We start from the raw sequence: 21,168 nt of genomic DNA on the forward strand, positions 1-21,168 counted from the left end.
AAAAAAACCCCAAAAAACAGTCATCTCCCTATAAAACAGAACAGTTTGGATTTCTAAGATGTAATAGCTTAGTTTGCATGTTTTACATTCTTGGATTAATTGATTGGTAAATTGGCCATGCATCCTGTCATCATTTGTTTTGGTCTAAGAAAAGTTTAACTTGACTGACAATGGGTGAAAAGCAAGATAGTCCCTGAACAGGCAGCAGGGCAGACCACTACAATGCACACTTTTATTTATTTATACTTCTTCTGCTTCTACTCAATATGACACTGATTAAAGGAGAAATAGATATTTTTATACCACTCACTGCTTCGAGTTGCTGTTTCATGCTTAAAAGAAAGTGAAGTCAGAATTTCTGCTTTTCTTTCAGCTCTTTTCAAACAACTTTTCAACAATCTTAATTTTTCGGAGCCTTTGTTTCAGCAGAAAAAAAAAGTACTCAGTCATAAGCTGAATATCCCAAATGATGCAAAGTCCACACAAGGGGGCTTCAAACAGTCTTTCTCATTAGCACATTAATTTGTGAGGCTATTTGGGCGGGATAACCTTGAATTAATTCAGAGCTCAAGTTTCACATTTGACTCAGCATTTAATGTAGCAATTAGCCTGGTCAAGAAGATCATCATTGAATCTGTTATGAAACAATTACATAACATCCTCATCCAAATGATTTCACTCCCACGCTCGCTGGCTCTCCGTTTTGCCTTTTCTCTCTTTCTACTGCTTGTGTGTTTGTCACCTACAGTTAGTTTGAACAGTTAGTCTGACCTTCAGTTTAACATCTGGTAGATGTAACTGCTGAACTCTGTTCTATTACTAACAGATAAAAGTAAAAAGCCTGGAAGCAACTGGGGAGCTATAGGGTCCGACAACTATTTTACTGTATATTTTCCCTTTTCTATTTTTACCACCTTTACTTTCTGAGGCAAATTATACTCTTTTCAATCAATATATGGAAAGTCGCTTAGCACAAAGATGGTATAACCTCTTGTAGGTATGAGAGAGTGTTGTTTTAATTTTAATTGTGTGTAGGTGAAAGTTCCAGTGGTCATACACTTAAAAGCAACACTTAGTTTCAAACTACTCCATGAAGGGCCACTTCTGAATGTTCTACCTTCTTGACCTCCATGCTGTATATTGAGATTTTATGGTTGAGGTTTTCAGGGAAAGCCTCTTTATACTCCATGAAATGTGTAATCTTCGCAGTCATAGCTTTGTTGATGTTGCAGCAATTCTATCCCGTCATGCTGTCTGCTTCAGCTGCTTGGAAAAAGAGTGCATGAGGCAATCAAACAGAGTGATAAGTGAATTTTAAACAAGTGTAAATTCAGTGCTACTCTATTGCTATGTTACGCTTGTCAAGCTTTTCATTCTACCATTGCACAACAATGGCTATTCAATTTCACACAGAAGCAAACAAAAGCAGTCTCATTTCTCACCAACAGCAATGGATGCTGTCAGATGCAAACGTGTCTGAAGCATGCAAATTGTTGGGTTTTTTTTTTTTAGCAAATGCAACTAGTTAGCATAAGTTACACTGGCCCTAAGAGTTGATCAAACATTGTGTCATTATAGGTCTGGTTTCAGATAAATCCCAGATGTCACATCGCACATTACATTATACTAAAAGAATGAGAAAGCTACCAGTTCCAAATCAAACATTAATACAACATTGGTAAAGTAGTAGTGGTAGTAGTTTTTCCCCTTTTTAGATAATCCTTGGATGATTTGGAAGCTTATGAACAATACAGAATTTTGAGTTTGATTTGCATGTAGTGTGTTTAACTGTGCCAGTAAAGGGCCATTTCAAAATGAGAAATAGGCTTGTCATGGAATTTATACTCATTTCCTGATGCTGTTTCAAGCTGCACTTTCAAAACAGTTCTGTAGTAGTGAAGTGATCTCCTCACTCCAGACCTGAAGAGTTTTAACAGCTGAACTGATTCTACAGATTAGAGTTCTATATTATGGAGTCACTGCCAGTGAAATGTGATCCAACAGACAGAGGGCAACGCCTTGTATGCTTCTTTAATGTTTGTGTAAATTTGGTCCAGATTTTTATTTTTTGCCTCTGGTCAGAAAGTTCACATTTTTGTAGTGTTTAGCCAAAACAGTTTGTACATCTGTGTGGTTAGGGTCTATGTTCCTTCTGGGTAAGGATTGGATTGAAATCTGGTAACTGGAGGCCATTTGAGTACAATAAACTCAGTCATCTTCAAGAAACCAAGTCTGAGATGAATAGACTTTTGTAATATGGCTTGTTATCCTGCTACAAATGGCCATCAGAAGAAGGGTAGACTGTTATAAAGGGACAGGCAGGCAGTATTCTTTAAACCAGGGGTAGGCAACTCCAGGTCTCAAGTGGCGGTGTCCTGCAGGTTTTAGATGTGTCCTTGATCCAACGCGGCTGATTTAAATGGCTAAATTACCTCCAACATGTCTTGAAGTTCTCCAGAGGCCTGTTAATGAACTAATCATTTGATTCAGGTGTGTTGACAAAGGGTGATATCTAAAACCGGCACTTGAGGCCTGGAGTTGCCTAACCCTGCTTTAAACAATACTCAGTTGGTATTAAGGGGCACAATTTGTGCTTAAAGAATACCCCACCCCATTACACTACCAGATGCATCCTGAACAATTGATAAAAGGCAGAACAAATCCCTGGTTTTATGTTTTTATGCCAAAAATTCTACCATCCAAATGTGGCAGCAGAAATCAAGACTCATCTTTTCCAATTTTCTATTGTCCAATTTAAGCAAAACTGCAAATTGTAGCCAGTTTCCAGTTGTTAGCTGACAGGAGTGGCACCAGTGTGGTCTTCTGTCGCTGTAGCCAGTCTGTGTCAAGGTTTGATATGTTGTGCATTCATTGATGCTCATCGGTATACCACTGGTTACTGTAACCTTCCTGTCAGACATGGTCATACAGTTTTATTTTAGGTTTATTTTTATTAATTTTTCCAATTAATATTTGATCTTTGATTTGAGCCTAATGCCCATTCCATTTAATATGGTTTGAGTTTTAAAATGAAAAAAAAAAAAAACAAAACCCTAAATCTGTAAAGTTTTAATTATATTTGCTGATACTTTGAAAACAAAGAGTCTCAATATGGCAAATACTATGCAAGCATTTCAGCTCTGCACATTATCCCTCAAACCACAATTTGATTTAATTACCATACTTTATTTACTTCAAAAGAACCCAGCATAAAACCTCCATTACATGGCATAAACACTACATAATGTCCTATTCATTACAGTAGGTTTCTAGTGATTCAGGGGCAGGATCGCGTGCCTTAAAATTATCGTGTAATCTGTTACATTATATAATTTCATCTTGTTTTCCATAGCAGTTTTTAAAGAGTGCTTCTGCATATTAGCAAAGGACAAACTTTTCCAGCAGATCTCAGTCTTTCAGTACAGTGATTATGTAACAATAGTCCAACTACATCTCATTCCCACAGTGCAAATAATGACATTAGAATACGAGGAGTGGCATTTACACCTTGTTATAGTGCAGCTCTGAGAGAATAATACCAAAATGCACTATGGCAGTATATACATGTCACTTACAGGGTTAGCTTTCTTTCCCTTTCACAGTTAGCATTTTCGTGAACACAGATTCATGGGTGAAATGGAGAAAACAGGATACATCAGAGGATACAGGACTAAATACATCTTTTTAAATGCATGATAATTTATACTGTATATATAGCAGTTCTCTTATAATGTATGCAGATAGCTTTCAATGTTGTTTGGTATATATTCCATTAATGTAGCTGCGTGGTTAATCTCCTCCCACAAATCAAACACTACCAGAAATTAATTTGCATGTGCTTCTGTGTGGCGTGATTAACAGTTTTAATGGTGCATAACACAATCCCATTTCAGTTGCATGGTGTTATAATTAGGACATTTTGGGGCCCAAAGGAAAGAACATGTGAAAGAGTAGAAGCCCAACACCCTAATGTGCCCACCCAGGGGTCTTATGGAGCTGTAGAGTCTAGGTTGGCTCATGTGATCATCCTAGGTGCTCATCTGACTGTGCGTGATCATTTAAAGTTTCAGAAATATCACCAGCTGATTAGGTTGTGAGTGGGTTGTCTTACTTGTTCTAGCTTTCACATTTGTTGGAAGCTGTCAGGTTTTGGAGTGGGGACCTGTGACAGCTGCTGTCACTTGCGTCTGTGGTGTGTCAGTCAGCGTGCATTGTCAGTGTTGTGGTGTTGAGGTGATACAGAGGAGGAGAGATTCTGTCACTGGCTTGATCTGCTACCTCATTGCTTCATCCAGTTCTCTCACTTGCCATCCTCATGTCACTCTATAAGCATGTCTATCCTCCCTCACTCAACTGTAGACTATAGGGGGTACATCCTCCATCTCTCACTCCCTCTGCTGAATGCAGTAGCGGATCCTGGACTATAGAGGCAGTCTGATGTGCATGGCAGAACTATTAGGCCGTGCAGCCAAAATATAGATGCCACTCTCCCTCAGAAAGTCTGCCCAGGTCACTGGCCTGTGTAAAAGAAAGAAAGTTTAGTTAAAAAAAATTTTGATTGTTGAACAAAATTAATTGTGTTTGCTGATAGTGTTGCAGTTTTTTTTTTATTTCTATACAAGAGCCAGCAGTTGTACATCTTTGTAACTGCAAATGAATGCCATGAAATAATACACCACACCACAATAGGAGTCATCCTGGCACCTCACTATAGTGACCATAAGAGCTATAGTTCTTGATCAGTCCTACTGCATGTACTTTACTTTGTATGACCATGAACTGCATAGCAGTATTTTCTCAATACTGATATGCCCAGCTGATAATGGTCCTTTTAAGACATTTTTTCCTGGGACATTTTTGTCTTTATTTGATAGAACAGTGGAGATTTTTCAGACGGGAAGGTTGGAAGAGTACATGGGGACACCAAGGGGTCCGGGGTTGGAACTGAACTGAGGCCCCCGCCTCAGTTCAGGGCCTTGTGGCATATGGTCACACGCTCAGGTGTCCTTAAATAATTGCAATTTGATACATGTAATGATGGGGAAAAAAAAAATAAAAATCACAGGTTAGTTTGGGAATCTTAATTAAATTTAATGCATTCTTACCAGTGTAGGGACTAACGCGTTATTAAGTAACGTGTTACAGTAACTACGTTATTATTGTGGTAACGAGCACGGTAACTAGTTATTATGCCAAAATCAGGAACGCGTTAATCGTTATTGGGATTTAGATAGGGTCGTTACTCGTTACTTCGTGTGCTATCGCGGAGCTTCCACAGATTCAGTAACATTAGCAAGTGGTGGAGGCCAGCAGGTGGATGAGGGAAAAGGGAAGCAGGAGGAGCAGAGACCCGAGGTGGCCGCCGGTCCGAGCGTCAGGTGAACTGAACTTCAGGTAAGAAGTTATGACTAGTGATGTGCGGATCGATCCTGAAATATCGATTCCTCCGATACCAGTCATTTATGTTCTAGAATCGATTCTCACATTAAAATATCGATATTTTAATAATTTTGGGTAAAATTGTAGTTTATCATTAACAGGAACACAGTGGAAAGAAACTATGTCTTTCGGATTGTCTACATTGGAAGGAACTACTTCCTCTTCCGCCTTCCATAGTCATGTGCGAAATACAGCTGTATAACAGAAGCTGTGTCCCAAAACGTCGGCTGCATCCTCCGGAGGCCGCATTTGAAGGCCGATTACGTCACAGCCAGGCGACGAAGGCTGTCCCAATTCGTCGACTCCTTCAAATGCAGCCGACAAATGAGTCCTTCATTTCCCCGAATTTGAAGGATGGGTCGGGTGTGTATTTCGTGGCCCACCATATCCCAGAATTCATAGCGCGGCCCAGCCAAATTTCAGCTGCCAACAATGGCGGCTGCTACTAAGTTCTAAAATTACTCTTATTAATCTTTCTGGGCCACAAAATAAACTTTTAACATATTTTAAGGCGAGAAAGTAGCGGTGTAAATTACAAATATCTGCTTGGTTTATCAAGACATCGCATATTTGCAAAAGTGTGCCGACGTTTTCGGAGACGTCTGTCACCCACCGGCTCGATAGCAAGCCGGGGGGTTCAATGGTCACTCCAGCCGGCGAGAGCAGCGGACTCCCGGCTTCATCGTTTTCAGACCCCCGCTCTTTCGCTACTCAGGTTAAACATGATATATAAGTCACTCGGATAACTTAAAAATGTAATTGTTTGCCTTTTTTCGGTGTTTTATTTGTTCTGGAGTAAATCGGTTTGGCTGAGATCAAAGTTATTAGATTATTAGATTAAATAAAACTTTATTAATCCATCGGGTGGGTTCCTCCGGGATTTTCACACAGCTGAATAAACGTTAAACGGTCGACAATTTACGCCAGTGTCCTGTTTTATTTTAAATAGCAAGGAGCAGACGGCCGAGTTTATTAAACTCCAGCGAGACAGCGGTGACGCAAATCTGAAGGCTAGACCGTCCCATTTCACAGCCTCGCACTTCCGGCCTTCTCGGTCTTTGAAGGACCCGGCCCACGTAGACCGCGAAGGCCGGGTCCTCCGAAGGATACAGCCGACGTTTTGGGACACAGCTTGTGTCGCTGCCCCTTTGCATGTGCACTCACAACAATAGCTGAGCGTAATTGGAGTCATGTGCTGACGTATTTTACCTCCACAAACAGCCGAGACGTGGTTTGCGATACATGTGGCAAGAAAGTGAGGTGTTGTGGCAACACCACTGACCTTGTCAAACACCTCAGAGTAAATCATATCACAGAATATAACGAGCGTATGTTGAGGCGAACTGAAGAGGAGTAGTGGACAGGGACAGGTGCTGCTAGGGCGAGACAGATGTCTTTCACCGAGTCCTTTAGTGCTGCAGGCAGGCAACATGCTCAAATAGCGCATAACTTCAGTTTTTTTTTTTATTTCTATGTGATGAACTCTGCATTATTAAGTGATAAGAACAAGTAATCTGATGTCCCGTAATCATTATGATGCTATAATTTGAGATACAATAAAAGATTAAAGTTTTTGTACAAAGTATCGGTATCGGATCAGTATCGTCGATACCACCCTGAATTTTACTTGGTATTGGATCGGAAAAGAAATCAGTGGTATCGCACATCACTAGTTATGACCTGCAATCTATCTGGTAGTGATGTGTCTGTCGCGAACGAAACGGCGCGACGCGAGTCGGCTCCTTATCACGAGCCATGGGTTTTTTTTGTTGTTTTTTTCCCCTCTTTCTCTCACCCTGTCTCACACTTTTTTCCGCTTCACTCCGCATGCAAACCTTGTGCTTTGCGCTGGGAAGAAGGGGGGAGGGGCGGTCAAAATGCCCGGGCCGATTTTTCTGTCCCAGTCCAGCCCTGTATGCAGCTCATCTGCGGTCTGGTGTTACCTACATCATCCTATTCGGAAGGCAGAATTTCCGAGTTCTGAGTACAATCAAAAGCACCACGACTGCAGTTTTCGTGTTGGATGTAAAAAGCTAGTTACTAGTTACTTTGAAAGTAACGAGTAACTTGAAGTAACTGAGTTACTTTTGATAGAAGTAACTAGTAATGTAACTAAGTTACTAATTTAAAGTAAGTTACCCAACACTGATTCTTACACATGGTTTTTGAAAAAAAAAAAAAAAAATACTTACAATTGAAGTTATTGCTGTATTTAATATAAAACCCAGTTAGACCTCTACCTAAGAAACTTCCACTAGTTTGTATTCATCCTAAAACACTGTCTTCCTGAACGGCTTGCTAATTGGCTGCAATTATTGCAAATAAAAATCTCAAAGTCTCAAAAGTCATGATATGGCAAAGAGGATTCACCCCAACCTCTTGGCGACAGCTTAGAAAGTGAATTTGAAGTCATTTGCATTGGAAACAGAGCTTGCAGCAGGAAGTAGGCAGGTCACGTCACTGTCCATGATGCGGCCTTCTGGGCTGACTTGTTTCACTCAAAATTACTCCTACGTTTCTGCCCAAGAAAGATTTTTACCACACCAAGGTCACAATGGACATGTGTAGGCTGGTGAGAAGCATGAGTTAGGGTACTGTAAAAATTTTACTGCAGGCTTTTAAGGTTTCCTGTAAGAACTTCAGAAATTGGCATCTACTAAAATCGTTTATATACTTTCCAATAACTGATCACTTTGACCCACAGACTGACAAATATTTTTAAAAAAGCAACAAACCTGCTGTCGTCATTCTTGCTCCTTTCACTGCCAGAGCTGGCTGGACTGCTCTCACATATGGGGCCAACATGACTTATACTGTACCAAAGAACAAATGTCAAAAATCAAGTGGCAGTCAATGAACAATAAGACAGCTGCCATTGCCTATGAGAAAAAAGGAAATAGAAGTTAAATCATCATGTTATGATGAACGTGGCGGCACTTATGTTGGTCTTACTGGGAAATTGGAACGTCCTAGTTTTGCATCATTATTTTAAGTCTTAAGGCTTTAAGCTGATTTTCCATTGACAATTAATATAGATCTTATTCCATGATTAACCAATTATCAATCTGTGTTAGACTTGTGATCTGTACCAGGTATAATGCAGTCTGAATGTATGGAGCTTGGTTACACAGTATCCCTTAATTTGACAAGCTGATGATGAATGATTACCCATTTATTTTGTCTCCAAAATGTAAGAAATGTGTTTATATGATGAAGAAATGCAAAACATATATGTTTTCTTAACTAGCTTATCTAATTTTTTAGAGATGTTTTTCCTCCAGTCAGCAAATCATTTAATGCGGTCCTTTCCAGGCAGTGAGATTTGTTTGACGGCATCAGCTTTTCCATCCAAAATCAGGACGTTCGCATGAGATTTAAAAAAAAAACTAAATAAAAATCATAAGATTTAATACAAGCCATATAAAATATGGTTCTTAAAACATTGCAACTGCCTATTTCATGAGGCTGTCTCCCACAAGTATTAGTCTTTTTTTTTTTTAGAAGCTCTTTTGATAAATTCTGATGCTTCATCATCAGAAGGTAAAATTCATTTTACCTTTTACACCATAGCATGTGAATTTCTGCAATCCAAGGGAGCAGAGTTTTCTGTTTCATTTAGTATATTTACTTTTTAATCAGCACAAATGCATATGGTTGTACTACATAGGGTTGCCCTAATGGACACTGTGCTCACCTAACTTCCATGCATGTGCTCTGAAAAGTAAGAATTTTAAGGAGAAGCACTCCTAAGGAGAAAAGGATTTCTTTTAATCCCTATAATTAAAGGCCAGACTGAATATTACCCATGTCTCTGTATAACGAGACCTGATCATCTCAGTCTCCTCATTAAACTTGAGAGATTCACGTGTCTATGGTTGCTTTACATCCAGAAAGAGACACTTTGGAGTTTCTCCTTCCCTTAGGCTCCTTATGAAGCAAGGGTTAAATTGCACATTAAATCTAAACTGAGGGGTTCTCCGAGAATACTTGACTGAGTAGTGCTCAAGGATGTTGAAGTGAGGGGAAAAAAGACAAGCCATGCAGTGCTGAGTCACACTCACCCACAATTCATAGGAGAGCAGAATCCCATGAGTCTGTGGGGGAATGCCGAATAGGTGAGAGGGATGGAATGGTACAGCTTAGATTTGACAGCACAAGATATCAAGTGGTAAACGAGCACATGCAGGCACACAGTGACAGTGATGGAAAGTGCATTTATTACAGTACAAATCTGAGGACATTTCAGTACATTTCTGACCTGCAGTCAAGCACTTTTGCATGTGGCAGTTACATCTTTAACATGCGAAAATCATCTGAACACTTATTCGACTGATGCACACACAGTAAAACAAACAGAAGTAACCCCATCAGAGATTTTTTTTCTTTCATTATTACTCTGATGGGTCAGTCAGTGGTTACACTGTCAATTTTCCTTTCATTATTCCATCTACTGGGGAAACTAGTTGGGGTTCCTCACAACTTTAACCAAATAATAAAGCTACTCGCTGCATTAAATGGACACAAACATCAGCTGTGTAGTTCAGTCAAGCAACAAACTGCTTGTCTTGAGGTTATGACTGTTTGTCAGAGAGCTTTGTCAGTTTGCACTTTGTAGTGTTACACTAGATTGCATTATGTTGTGAGACATATCTAATATTGTGTCTCAACTTTGATGCAGTCTCACATAAAGCCTTGCAAAAGGCAATTTATCCATGTTTATCCATGTGCCCATATCAGCGTTAGAAACTTAGGACTCATACTGACAGTAAAATACTCTATTTAACAGTATACATAAAGGAAACATTACCTCGCCTTTGATGTACATGGGGTTATTTTTCAGTTTAAATATTTTTTTGATATTATTGAAATGTGCTATGTTTAATAAAAAAAGAAAAGATCTAGAAAAATATTTTAATTCTAAGGACTCTTGCCATTTTTTCAGTGTTGCAGTGGTGCAAGCAGCTATTGCATTGGTCACTGAGCCAAAATAATTTCTTTGAAGTCCTCTGTTATGTCTTCACTGAGCTAAAGGGAAATTGAACTGAAGAGCTTCTCTGCACCAGGACAAAGAAATATTACACCCCAGTCCTGTTACAGTCCACACCTGCTGTCATGCATTGTCAGTGGCAACAATGACATTTAGTTTGTTGCTTAACTCATTGTGGAAATGGTTATCAGAAGAAACCACAGTGGATATTTTGACCCTGCACAAATCTGGGGGTTTCACTCCATGCAGATTTTCTACAGTGGCCAAAGAAGTGCTCATCTTAACCCAAACACTTAACGGGGATAGTTGTTCAAACCCGAGTCAGTTTTTACTGTAAGAATAATATTTGTACATTTTGGTGACTTATTTGATAATCAATATTCTCCTCATTATCTTGGAAACAAAGAATGGATGTCTGCATTAACTGACATTTCTCCTTCATTTCAGATGTTATCATAATCTTTGCTGATTTGCATATAATAAAAAAATATTGACAGCAAGTCAATTATGGAGAAGTTCCATTGTTATAACTAATTATCTTTATGCAAATGCACACGATGAACACTACTGTGTAACGAGAAAAGCTTTCCTATAGTGTAGATGTCTTGGCAGTTTGGATTAGCTCCTTCAGAGTTTTGTATTTAAAAAAAAAATTTTATAAATGAATAAATATCCAGTCAGGTAAATACAACCCCAGTTCCAAAATGTTGGAATGTTCTGTAAAATAGAAAAACAGATTACAATGTTTAAACTGAGAAACTTTTGGATTTTGAACTGGCTTTTGAACTGAGTGCTGACAGCAAGCCAGATGGTCCCTTATCTCTAGTTGAGAGGACGTGGCGTCCATGTTTTCCAAAAATAATTTCATATTTCAATTCACCTAACCAATAAACACTTTTTAACTTTAAATGAGTTTTATCCCAGAGAAGATGCGACCGCTCTGGATCATGTTTAAATGTTGTGTCTTTGCATCACAGAGCTTTAACCTGCATTTGTGGCACACTGAATCAATCACATCATTCCTGAGCCCAGTGATCCAGTGATTTCCATGACAGAATCAAGGCTGTTTATTAATGTAGTGCCATCTGAGGCTTAATAATCAATGGTATCCAATATTAATTTCGGCATCCCAAAGATTTATCAGTTTTCTCCGAAGCTCCTGATTATATTATATTGATGATTTATTCAAAGTTGTAACCATGACATAACCATTTATATTGAGGTACAGCATTTAATGCTATTGGCTATAACAGTTCTGTCAGAGTGAGGAAAAAGAAAATTAAGTTGGCTGACAGCTAAAGTCTTTGTGAGCCCAACGTCACAAGGTACTCCTTACACCAACACGTTTTCATCCCAGGGTGTCAAATATTGCCATTCCGTCTGACGTAACTGGGATCACAGAGATACGCACAAGCTGTGCTTTGGCATCTGTGCCTTGGTGGATCAGCTGTGGCAATACAGTATGCCAAGACCTAACAGTCTACATGAAGAGGTAGGAAGGGTGGCAATGACAGTGGTATAAGTCACAGGCTGGGAAGCTTGTGTCCTGTGCAAGTCCTTTGTATTCCATACTTCATTGTACCGACTTTGTATTCAGTTGTGGGCTAGTTTTATTTCAAGCTCTTTTTATAACTTAAGCTTTCACTTGCTGCTTGATTAAAACCTCCCACCATTAACCCTGCATTTTCACATGATCCAAGGCATAGCGCCAGCATTGTGCTCTTCTCCCAGCACATTGCTTTAACTAAATATCCATAATTCAATTATTTTTCAAAGCCATTTTGTAAGATTGATCTTTGCATTTAAAATTCTACATCATAAAACTAATTAGGACAATTTAAATTGAAGCTAGACATCTCAAGGTTAATCTCATGCATTAACATAAATAATGAAATATATTATAAGATGGGAAAGAGTATGGCATTTAAAGAGAACTAATCAGTGGGTGTAGTTTAATTCAAAATGCTGTCATATTGTGTGTTTGGATAAAAGATTATTGCAGCAGCATTCTTAAGACAGACTTTTTTTTTCTTAAGACTGACTTTATGGCATTACTAGAGGTGGGTGTCACATTCATGTTATCGTGTTTCTATTCCCTAAGTGCCCAGACCTTTTATGCCATCTGCAGTTTGCATACAAATGACTCCCTAAACTCCTTCCAATTATCCCTGTAAGTGGCATGTGGTCTACTCACCTCACATTGCAGGACTGCGAGTCTTTCTTGAGCTTGTCGAACCAAGACTGCTGAGCTTGGCGGCATTCAGCTCGTGTGATTACACCATCTTTATCCAGATCCAGACCCTGAAACACTGACCTTGCAGTGTCTCTCTCCTTGGCAGTTAACAGACGCACCAATGAGTTCTATAAAAAATAAAATCCAAGAAGTGTAAGAATAGCATTTACCTTTTAGTGATTTAAACAGCTATAATTCAGTAAAATTTACACTTTAGGGCTGATCTTAGACATTCTTGGTCATTTCCTATGACACTTTGACTGTCTGACATATTCTGCCAACATTGCTTCATCCCGTACTACCCCAAAGTCTCAGACAAACTTCAAATTTAACCTCTCAAACCACAATCTGGGAACCATCAGCTAGTCTGCAGCCTTAGCCTCTGGGGGGGGATATCCAGATGGGATAATAGATTTCTATTCATCATGCATGGCTCCATCCTCAGACATTGTTTATGCATGAAAAATAAATTAAAACAAAAAGCTAAAAAATAGTTACAATAAATGTTAGCTTCAGGATTGCATTTAGGAAAAATACTCACTTTCCACACAGTATTATACATAGTATCACGTGCAAATACCTGTTTATAGAAATTAGTCAGGCCAAAAACAAACAAAAAGAAAACTTATTGTCAAGGGACAAAATGAATAGTTCAGCTGTTGGATACAAGCCAGATTTTTGGGCATTTTTTGCCTTTCAGTTAGTTTTTAGATTCAGACTGAAAAATGAGATCATTTCATCAACAGCTACAACGATTATTGCTTAAACACTCCCTTAGTCTGTAAAATTTAATTAAATTTATATATGCATTTTTTCTATATCACAAGGAATAGTGTATTTTGAAGGTTTTTGGAGGTATAATTAAAGTGTTCTACAACAAAACTCATCAGGGCTATGTAGGCCATGGCTGAGTGTAAACCCAAACAAGAGTCATGGTAGTGGAAGAAGACAGTTCAGGTCGAGTTTAAAAATGCGGTGCTGATTTATCCCAATTATCTTGTTTCCTTAATCCACAACTATACCTCTGTGCGAAACTTCCTTAACACTGCCAGAGACTCAAAATAGAGAAAGTCCGACCACTCGATGTGTCCCTTCTTCTCAGGATCCAGCGCAGCAAACTGGGCCAAGACTTCCTCTTCCTGTTCATCAGTCAGGTCCTTTTCAAACTGCTGCTTGGATACAAAGTGGCGGTACTGAAGCAGCTCGTCTGACACCAGGCACGACTCTATAGCAGCAGGGAACAATTCATCACACAGGTCCTAATTAGTCACCTGGCAGTCTTCAAGATACATCATGTTATGGTGAGTGATTTTCAACAAAATGAAAAGCATCCTCCCACTGACTGCCGTCCAGCAAAGTCACAGCCTACTATACATTTCAAAGTAGACTGGGTGGAGGGCAAATGCACTTTCTCAAGGAAACAATGTTGTGGGCAGTAAACGTCTGAGGTGACCACAGACCAGACAGGTGCTCAAGATTTCATCTCGGATCTCTCTGCTTTTAATCACCAAGCATTCCGGACATGTACAACCAGTGGCAAAGCAATACTGCAATGGCAGTACCAATTTGGGTCCTATGGTGATTTGTGTCATATCATCTTGAGAATATAATAGGTTTTCGTTGAGGATGTTAATTTTTTTAGATAATCAGATCTGCAAACTTTGCACCAACCAACAGTGCTGTCCCGTACAGTATATCAATAAAAGGTTAAGTATTAAAGTTCTTGCATGGCCAGCGTTACTACCATCTACCAAAACCAAATATCTTTAACCTGTATTCAGTAGCTCACCAGGGATGATCTTGCATTGCTTGAAGGTCTCCATGAGGCTGTACATCTCTTCTTCTGTTAGAAGTAGATTGAGATTGTCCTGCAGGAAGAGATGTGTGGGAAGAGCAGAGTATTACTCTTAATGCAGTCTCTTTTACAGTCAATTGGCATGCTGGCACTCTTGATAAGAGAATATACTTAAACTGGTCCTGGGAAAGTCTTTACAGGAGGTGAGATGAGGCCAGAGTATTACGCTTTGTAACATGACGCTCAGACCATTTCTTTTATCGCAAGTGGCACATTACTTGATGGATGAACATAGTATGCTTAAACTAGTCCTTGCAATTAGCTACATGCATGTAGCTTTGACTAATGAACCCATTTCAGTGTTTCCTGGGTAATTCATGTAATGTGCCTTTTATGTCACTCTCCATAACGGCATCATAATTAAAAGAAATAAAAGGATGTTTTCCAGATATTAGGTTCACAATGACTTATTTCATAAATTTACATATAACGATGTTAGCACTTAAATCCATGTGTCAACAAAAAGCAATTTGGCTTTAATAGGAGAAAAGACAGTTATGCACTTTTTGTTTAAATTAACAGATTTCCAGATACACACAAGCCAGAGAAAACCAGAGCTGGAAAGACAAATGTAACCAAAGATGTGAGATAGTTATTTTATTCCCCAACTTGTTCGAATATCAGCAAAAAAGATGCTGCTATCTAAATTTCTACATTATTTATCACATAAGTGATGTGATCAAACTTTAGTCTCCTTGGGATTATTGACATAAGCCAATTCTAGTTTGTTTACATGGTCCTTAATCACCCTTACAATCTGTCAGGGCTTCATAAAAGGCACATTATGAAATCCAAATGAAATTCACAACCGCCCACACTTAGAAAAACAGATGAAAAAAATACCCTTAAGCTTGGCAAATTGAAGCAAATGGTATATGTACTAAGGCCAAATGAATAAAGCACATATGTCAGCCAAGTGTGATTAAAGTATGAGTTAGTGTATAGCAAGTGTGTTGAGTGTTTCAGTGTCAGTATCAGTCTGACTAACACTCCTGCCAGTATCTGCATTTCCCCAAATATAAACAGATGGGATGGTTAGTGTAAGAACAATGTATTCTAATATAAAAATAATGTGAGTGAATTGCGCTGTAAAAAACAAAACAAAAAAAAAAAAAAAAAACCCCTAGCCTCCCCATCCCACCTGCTGACAGTGACATCCCTGCCACAAAGGACACTGGTGGTTGGTCAACATGGGCACAACATCTTAATTTTTCTCTTCCTTTTCAATTTATAATCAAGATCAAAGTAACTATCATCTTACCACCTTACTGTCTGTATTTCAAGATCAAATGTATGTATCATACTTTCCACTCACTGGGGTGCTTGAGCAGGCTCAAACACCCTCATGAGCTTGAAATGGATAAGCAGTTAAGCAAGGGAAGTATGGACTGTAATAAATGTAATTTCATATTTACTATAGAAATTGTGGCTCTATAAATATCTAAGAGCTGAAAGTGGGCGGTTCCACTTAAACAGTTAATCCCACTGACAAAATTAGTCACTAATTTAAAAAAGATCCTCCATTCATTGGACCGATTCATTCAAACTATGCACATCTGGTCTTGTTGGTCATTCCAGTCTGGGACACTCCGTCCTGCTTAAACTTGTGACACTGGCTATACAATTTTAACAGGCTTATTACTACAAAGTGTCTAACCTGACTGAGAGCTACGGCCAGACAGTGCAGACAGTGCTCCGCTGGTGTCACATTGTAAAAAAACCTTTGTGTTCCTTCACAATGTTTTGTACTTTTCTTCCAGTGTGGATTTGTGTCCTATTGTATGCGCTATTCAGTTGTCTGTGCAGATATATTTCAAAAATGACAGCCAATTCTGAATCAATATTGTATAAAAATCAGTTTCATTAGTCATCTGTCTCCTCTAAAGCACAGAAAATCAGATATTGGGTCTGAAATGCAAATTGCACTCTGTGCAAATCGTCTCCACCAAATGCCTCCACTTCAATCCAGCACAAAGACTGTGTGTGAAGTTAAATGCCATGTTTGTTTTTGGAGTTTAGCAAAAACTGCTAATCCAAATTTTATTAAACTTTGTGGGGAAAAGGAAGATATTAACGTGTGTACTGCTCTAGGCAAGCTCCTGCTGTAAGATTTTGCCTGATGTTAGGTATCAGAAACAATCATAATTTTGAGGGTGGTGTCAGTTTCTCCAAATTTAATTTCATTCACCAACTTCTGCATATAAGAAAAAGCCAAAGAGATGCTTCACTTATTGTATTGATATAGCTTATCGATATATGTACTCTGGGGTTGCTGCACCTTAATAAGCTTGCAATTAAACACTTCCCTACAAGACTTCATACATGTTCATATCTATTTATTTGCATGTGTCTGTCATTCAAGGAGTCAATTAAAAATCAATGTGGGAGGCAAAACAAATTGTGCTTTAATCATTAAAACTGTGTCCTTTGTCTTCAAGACATTTTTGTGCATCTGTAAGCCATTATGTGCATCAAGCATTACCTTTAGTAACACCAGCTGTCTGCTGAGCAATAAAACTGCCCATCAGCTACAGATGTCTTTTATTTGTCATCCAATATAATGTGCAGAGGAAATTTAAAATAGATTTAAGGGTTTATGCAACATCTACTGGCAGCATCTGAGAAAAAAAAAAAGCTCTCTAGGAGACAAAAGGCCTCCAGGGAACAAGGTATAAAAATAACACTTTCTAATCTTATGCTGGCAGATTGCATAAATAGCTATCTGAGACTGTCCTGTTCAAAAAATACAATGATAGCGCTGGTGATGTGTTATTGCAGACAACTTTAAATAATCAGCAAGCCCTTTACCCAAGAAGTTATAAATATGAACAGGAATACTGTTCATAAACAGTATTTCTGTTACTAATGACTCTAATCACCGTGTGATCTGAAAGGTTTACTTGTAATGCAGTCACTTTATGAGGTAGTAAGAGTACGAGAATCATTACCACATACCTAGCTACTTGAAGAAATCAAGAGGTGCCAGGAGAGAAGAGGTGGGAAAATACAATACGGCAAATACAATAAACTGCAGTTTGCCATGTCTTGGATAAATGATCACTTATACTGGCATCTCATCAAGAACAGGAGTCAAAAAACATTGCTCTAGAATCAGAATTGCTCTATAGAGCCTTTCCCTATTACATGTAACTTGCAAAAGGGTGAATTCATAATAAATTATGAATAATCAATTTATGAATAATGAATAAAGTTACTGCTTTTGTTCCACATGCATAAATGAACGCAACTCCTGTAGGTGACCCCATGTGGAAGTTATGGACCATACAGGCCTAGTTGCAAGCATCAAAGTGCTATAAAGACGGGTCAGTTGTATCCACCGACCAATCCTTCTGAGCGACTGAAACTAAGCCATTATTGCAATCGCCTACTTTGAAGACTGTAAATCCACTTTCAAGGGAACTCAGTCCATCTGCCAGCAGCAGCCTGTAGTGCCTGTGTGAAATTAAATGTCAGATATGATAGAAGGGTGTGTGTGGGGAGGGGGGTTTGAAACATCTGACTGATACACTAACAAAATAACTGGTTTCTTTGGCTAGGAGGACTAGAATTTACAATTTAAATAAAAGATTGCTCCCGCCCCCTCACTGAATTGTCTCCTTCCACCCTCATTCCTCACACACTGAAGAAGCTAGCCAAAGAACGAACCTTTCAGCGTCCTCTCGCAGATTGTGTGAAAACATCCCTCTTGCACAACTTTGGCAAGTGATTTTGCTTCTCGGGGCTATGGCGCCCTTACTCTGCTATGAAGGGTCCCCTGGCAAAAGCGCTCTTTAGTTGCTTACGCTTGAATTAAAACAGATTGCATTATGCCTCTCACGGGGTCATCGGGGAGTCGTGGGTTTCGGCACTGGCACTGAATTTCTGATGAGAAACTGCAGTTTGTTTTATTGTTTGAATTACAGAAAACTCTGCCAAAACTTTGCCTCAGTTTATATGAAATCTAGCTGTAATAATCTAGACATAAAATTATGGAGACTTGCAATTTGTGAATATGATAAGTGCTTCTAACTATTGCCCGCCACAAAGTGGGACCAAATCCATCTCCATCATCTTCTGTGTAATGATCTAAATGATATTGACGATTTTAGCCTATGCTCTCCACACGCCTTTACACAAAAGGCATATTGTGGACTATTCCATATGCAATCTAACCGCATGTAGAAAACCACAACCTACCACAAGACTGATTTTAACATGGCAAAAGCCACCATTTCAACCATAACTTGTATATCTGACATGAATTAACAAGCAGGAATTGAAAGCTGAAGGCAGCAACAGTTGTTGTCAACAGCTTTAATGACAACTGGCAAATTTACTCAGCTGTACTTAATTCCACTAAGTCATAGTCTGTGACACTTAAAGGAAACAGAGGCATCATTAACTGTATTAGTTCCACCTGAGCTTTTCCAGACGTGACAAGTCATATTTGCTGTCAGAATGATACCTCAAGCAGCTACAGTGAAAACCAGTCGATGTGTTCTCACACCAGTAGTGTGACATTTCAATGATTGAGTGATTAAGCAGTTTGCAAATATTTCTATAACTTGCTCATTATGTTACTAAATTATGCCATTATCAAATTTAACAAATTAATGTTCCACTTTACCAATATATGTCCAATCTCCTTTTTGGAGCTTGGACTGTGCGAGGGCATCAGAGATGTTGGGTTACTTGGTGATTCTAAATTGGTTGCAAGTGTGAATGTGAGCATGAATGACTCTCCAATAGGCAGCTTGTCCAGGCTCTACCTTCTCACCCCATGACAACTGCGATAGGCTTCAGGTCCTCCTCAATCCCAAACTAGACAAGCAGCTAAGTAGATGAATGGATAGCAGTTCAGATTTTTCTGAATGACTGGCAAATAAGAACTGTGGTTGGCCTTTAGTGTTTATTACATATACACATATATACACACACATGTATACGTACACACACACACACACACACACACACACACACACATTATACTAAACTAGTTAAATTTGTGATTATGTTGCAAACATGACAAAAATAGCTGCATTTGTAAGCACTGAATGTTTTTAGCAACGAGCCCCGACTTACACAATAGTAGCAGCTCCAGCCAGTAACCGTGTGGGCTGTATCTCTCATCTCCTGCAAAGCTTCAGCACGCAGGTAGCCCAGCTCTCTCAGGCAGCCATCGTGAAATACCCGAGTGCAGATCCTGCAAGGGTACAGGTCGTCAGCAGTCCACACCTCGCACACGTCACACATCTCATCGCTTCGTGGCTGCAGGAGAAAGATTGCATCAGTGACACAGAGCTTTTTTTTAAGTTCTGCATGCTTCACAGAAATGTAGTGTGTCCCCCCCATTTAGAAAAAAAAAATGATCACTGCAATTGTGTTAACATGTAGTTTCTAAACTTCCTGACTTCCTTGCTTCATCTCCCATCAACCAAATCTCTATTTAACAGGTTACCGAGAAGAAATTAAGCATCAGTCCATCAGTGGTAGGAGTGTGGTGGAAGTGGTATTATATAATGTAGTTTGTGTCACGTACAGCACTTAACTGTCCATCTCAGGCTCAAATAAGGACACCACTACCTATGACACCGTCTAATGTGTTCAGTGTCGGTTTTTATCCAACCTCCCTGTAAAGTCAGCCAGGTTGCACTCTGCTGTCAAGCCAGGGAAAATGACTGCTGAATGCTTGGCTGCTTTAAACACAAAGACATTGCAAGTTTTCTTGGTACTTTTACACATCTATAAAAATGCTGCCAGGGCAATAGACAAATCCCTCTTGTCATATTCCTCAGTGAGAGTTTCTCTCATATATGGTGAACCTTATCTGACCCGATGACTGTTCAGCAAGCCTCTCTATAAAATAATAACTTCTAAGAATGAAGTAACACTGCAAACATGCTCAATATGGTACTTCAACCAAAAAGAAAACATACCACTTGTCTGGGAGATAAACACATTTGCAGTTGGCCACCATTAAAAAGACCCTCATCTAGTAGAAGCAGTAGCCTGGCAAAATTTGGCACACAACTGACTTTGTCTAACATGAGTTTTTAAGGTCTTTTTAGGTCTATAAATACTTGAAGAATTACATTTTGTAATGTTGCCATTTTATATTACTACAGTGGATTTTAAAATCAGACAATCAAATTTTTATGGTGGCCCTGAGAGGCCAAACGGACTGCAACGTAAGAAAACACCAGCAATAAGAAAAACACTGCAAAAGCACACAAAACAACAGAAATAGGAAAAACGACAACAGAAATAGGGGGGGGGGAAAAAAAAACAACAAAAAAAAAAACTGATTTCCAAAAGCACAAGGAAAGTGTTTCTGGGGAGACAATAACCCGACGGACCAGTTGCAGGAACCAAAATATACTAAGAATTGCGCTGGGAGACACTTAAAAGAAGTGGAGGATCTATCGGTTTTGTGAGGAAATATGAGAAGTGTGTTAGCCTAACTATTAGCCTAAAATCCGTCATCAGTATTATATGAATCATGATAAAGCACACCTACCATGTTTTGGGTTCCTGCAACTGGTCCGTCGGGTTATTGTCTCCCCAGAAACACTTTCCTTGTGCTTTTGGAAATTTGTTTTTTCCTTTTTCTGTTTTCCTTTTTCCATTGTCGTTTTTCCTACTTTCGTTGTGTTT

At 39.0% G+C, this 21,168-nt stretch overlaps 1 protein-coding gene across 2 annotated transcripts in view; it reads right to left on the minus strand.

Annotated features, from left to right (window-relative positions):
- Positions 1–3,165: 3,165 nt before the first annotated feature.
- The window catches only part of phf24 (PHD finger protein 24), a 29,171-nt gene continuing 11,168 nt past the window's right edge, over positions 3,166–21,168 (minus strand). The window contains exons 3-9 of one of the 2 annotated variants that reach the window (XM_084934811.1): positions 19,597–19,782; positions 14,449–14,527; positions 13,682–13,884; positions 12,621–12,787; positions 9,501–9,533; positions 8,175–8,252; positions 3,166–4,518 (exon numbers count right to left, since the gene is read on the minus strand). In XM_084934811.1, the coding sequence (XP_084790937.1) occupies positions 4,422–4,518; positions 8,175–8,252; positions 9,501–9,533; positions 12,621–12,787; positions 13,682–13,884; positions 14,449–14,527; positions 19,597–19,782 (843 nt within the window). In that variant the 3' untranslated portion in view covers positions 3,166–4,421. The remainder of the gene's footprint in view (positions 4,519–8,174; positions 8,253–9,500; positions 9,534–12,620; positions 12,788–13,681; positions 13,885–14,448; positions 14,528–19,596; positions 19,783–21,168) is intronic. The other variant, XM_084934812.1, reaches the window with a different exon arrangement.

This window comes from Perissodus microlepis, chromosome 7 (assembly GCF_051167445.1).
Source record: "Perissodus microlepis isolate ML-2025 ecotype Zambia chromosome 7, ASM5116744v1, whole genome shotgun sequence".
Classification (NCBI taxonomy): domain Eukaryota; kingdom Metazoa; phylum Chordata; class Actinopteri; order Cichliformes; family Cichlidae; genus Perissodus; species Perissodus microlepis.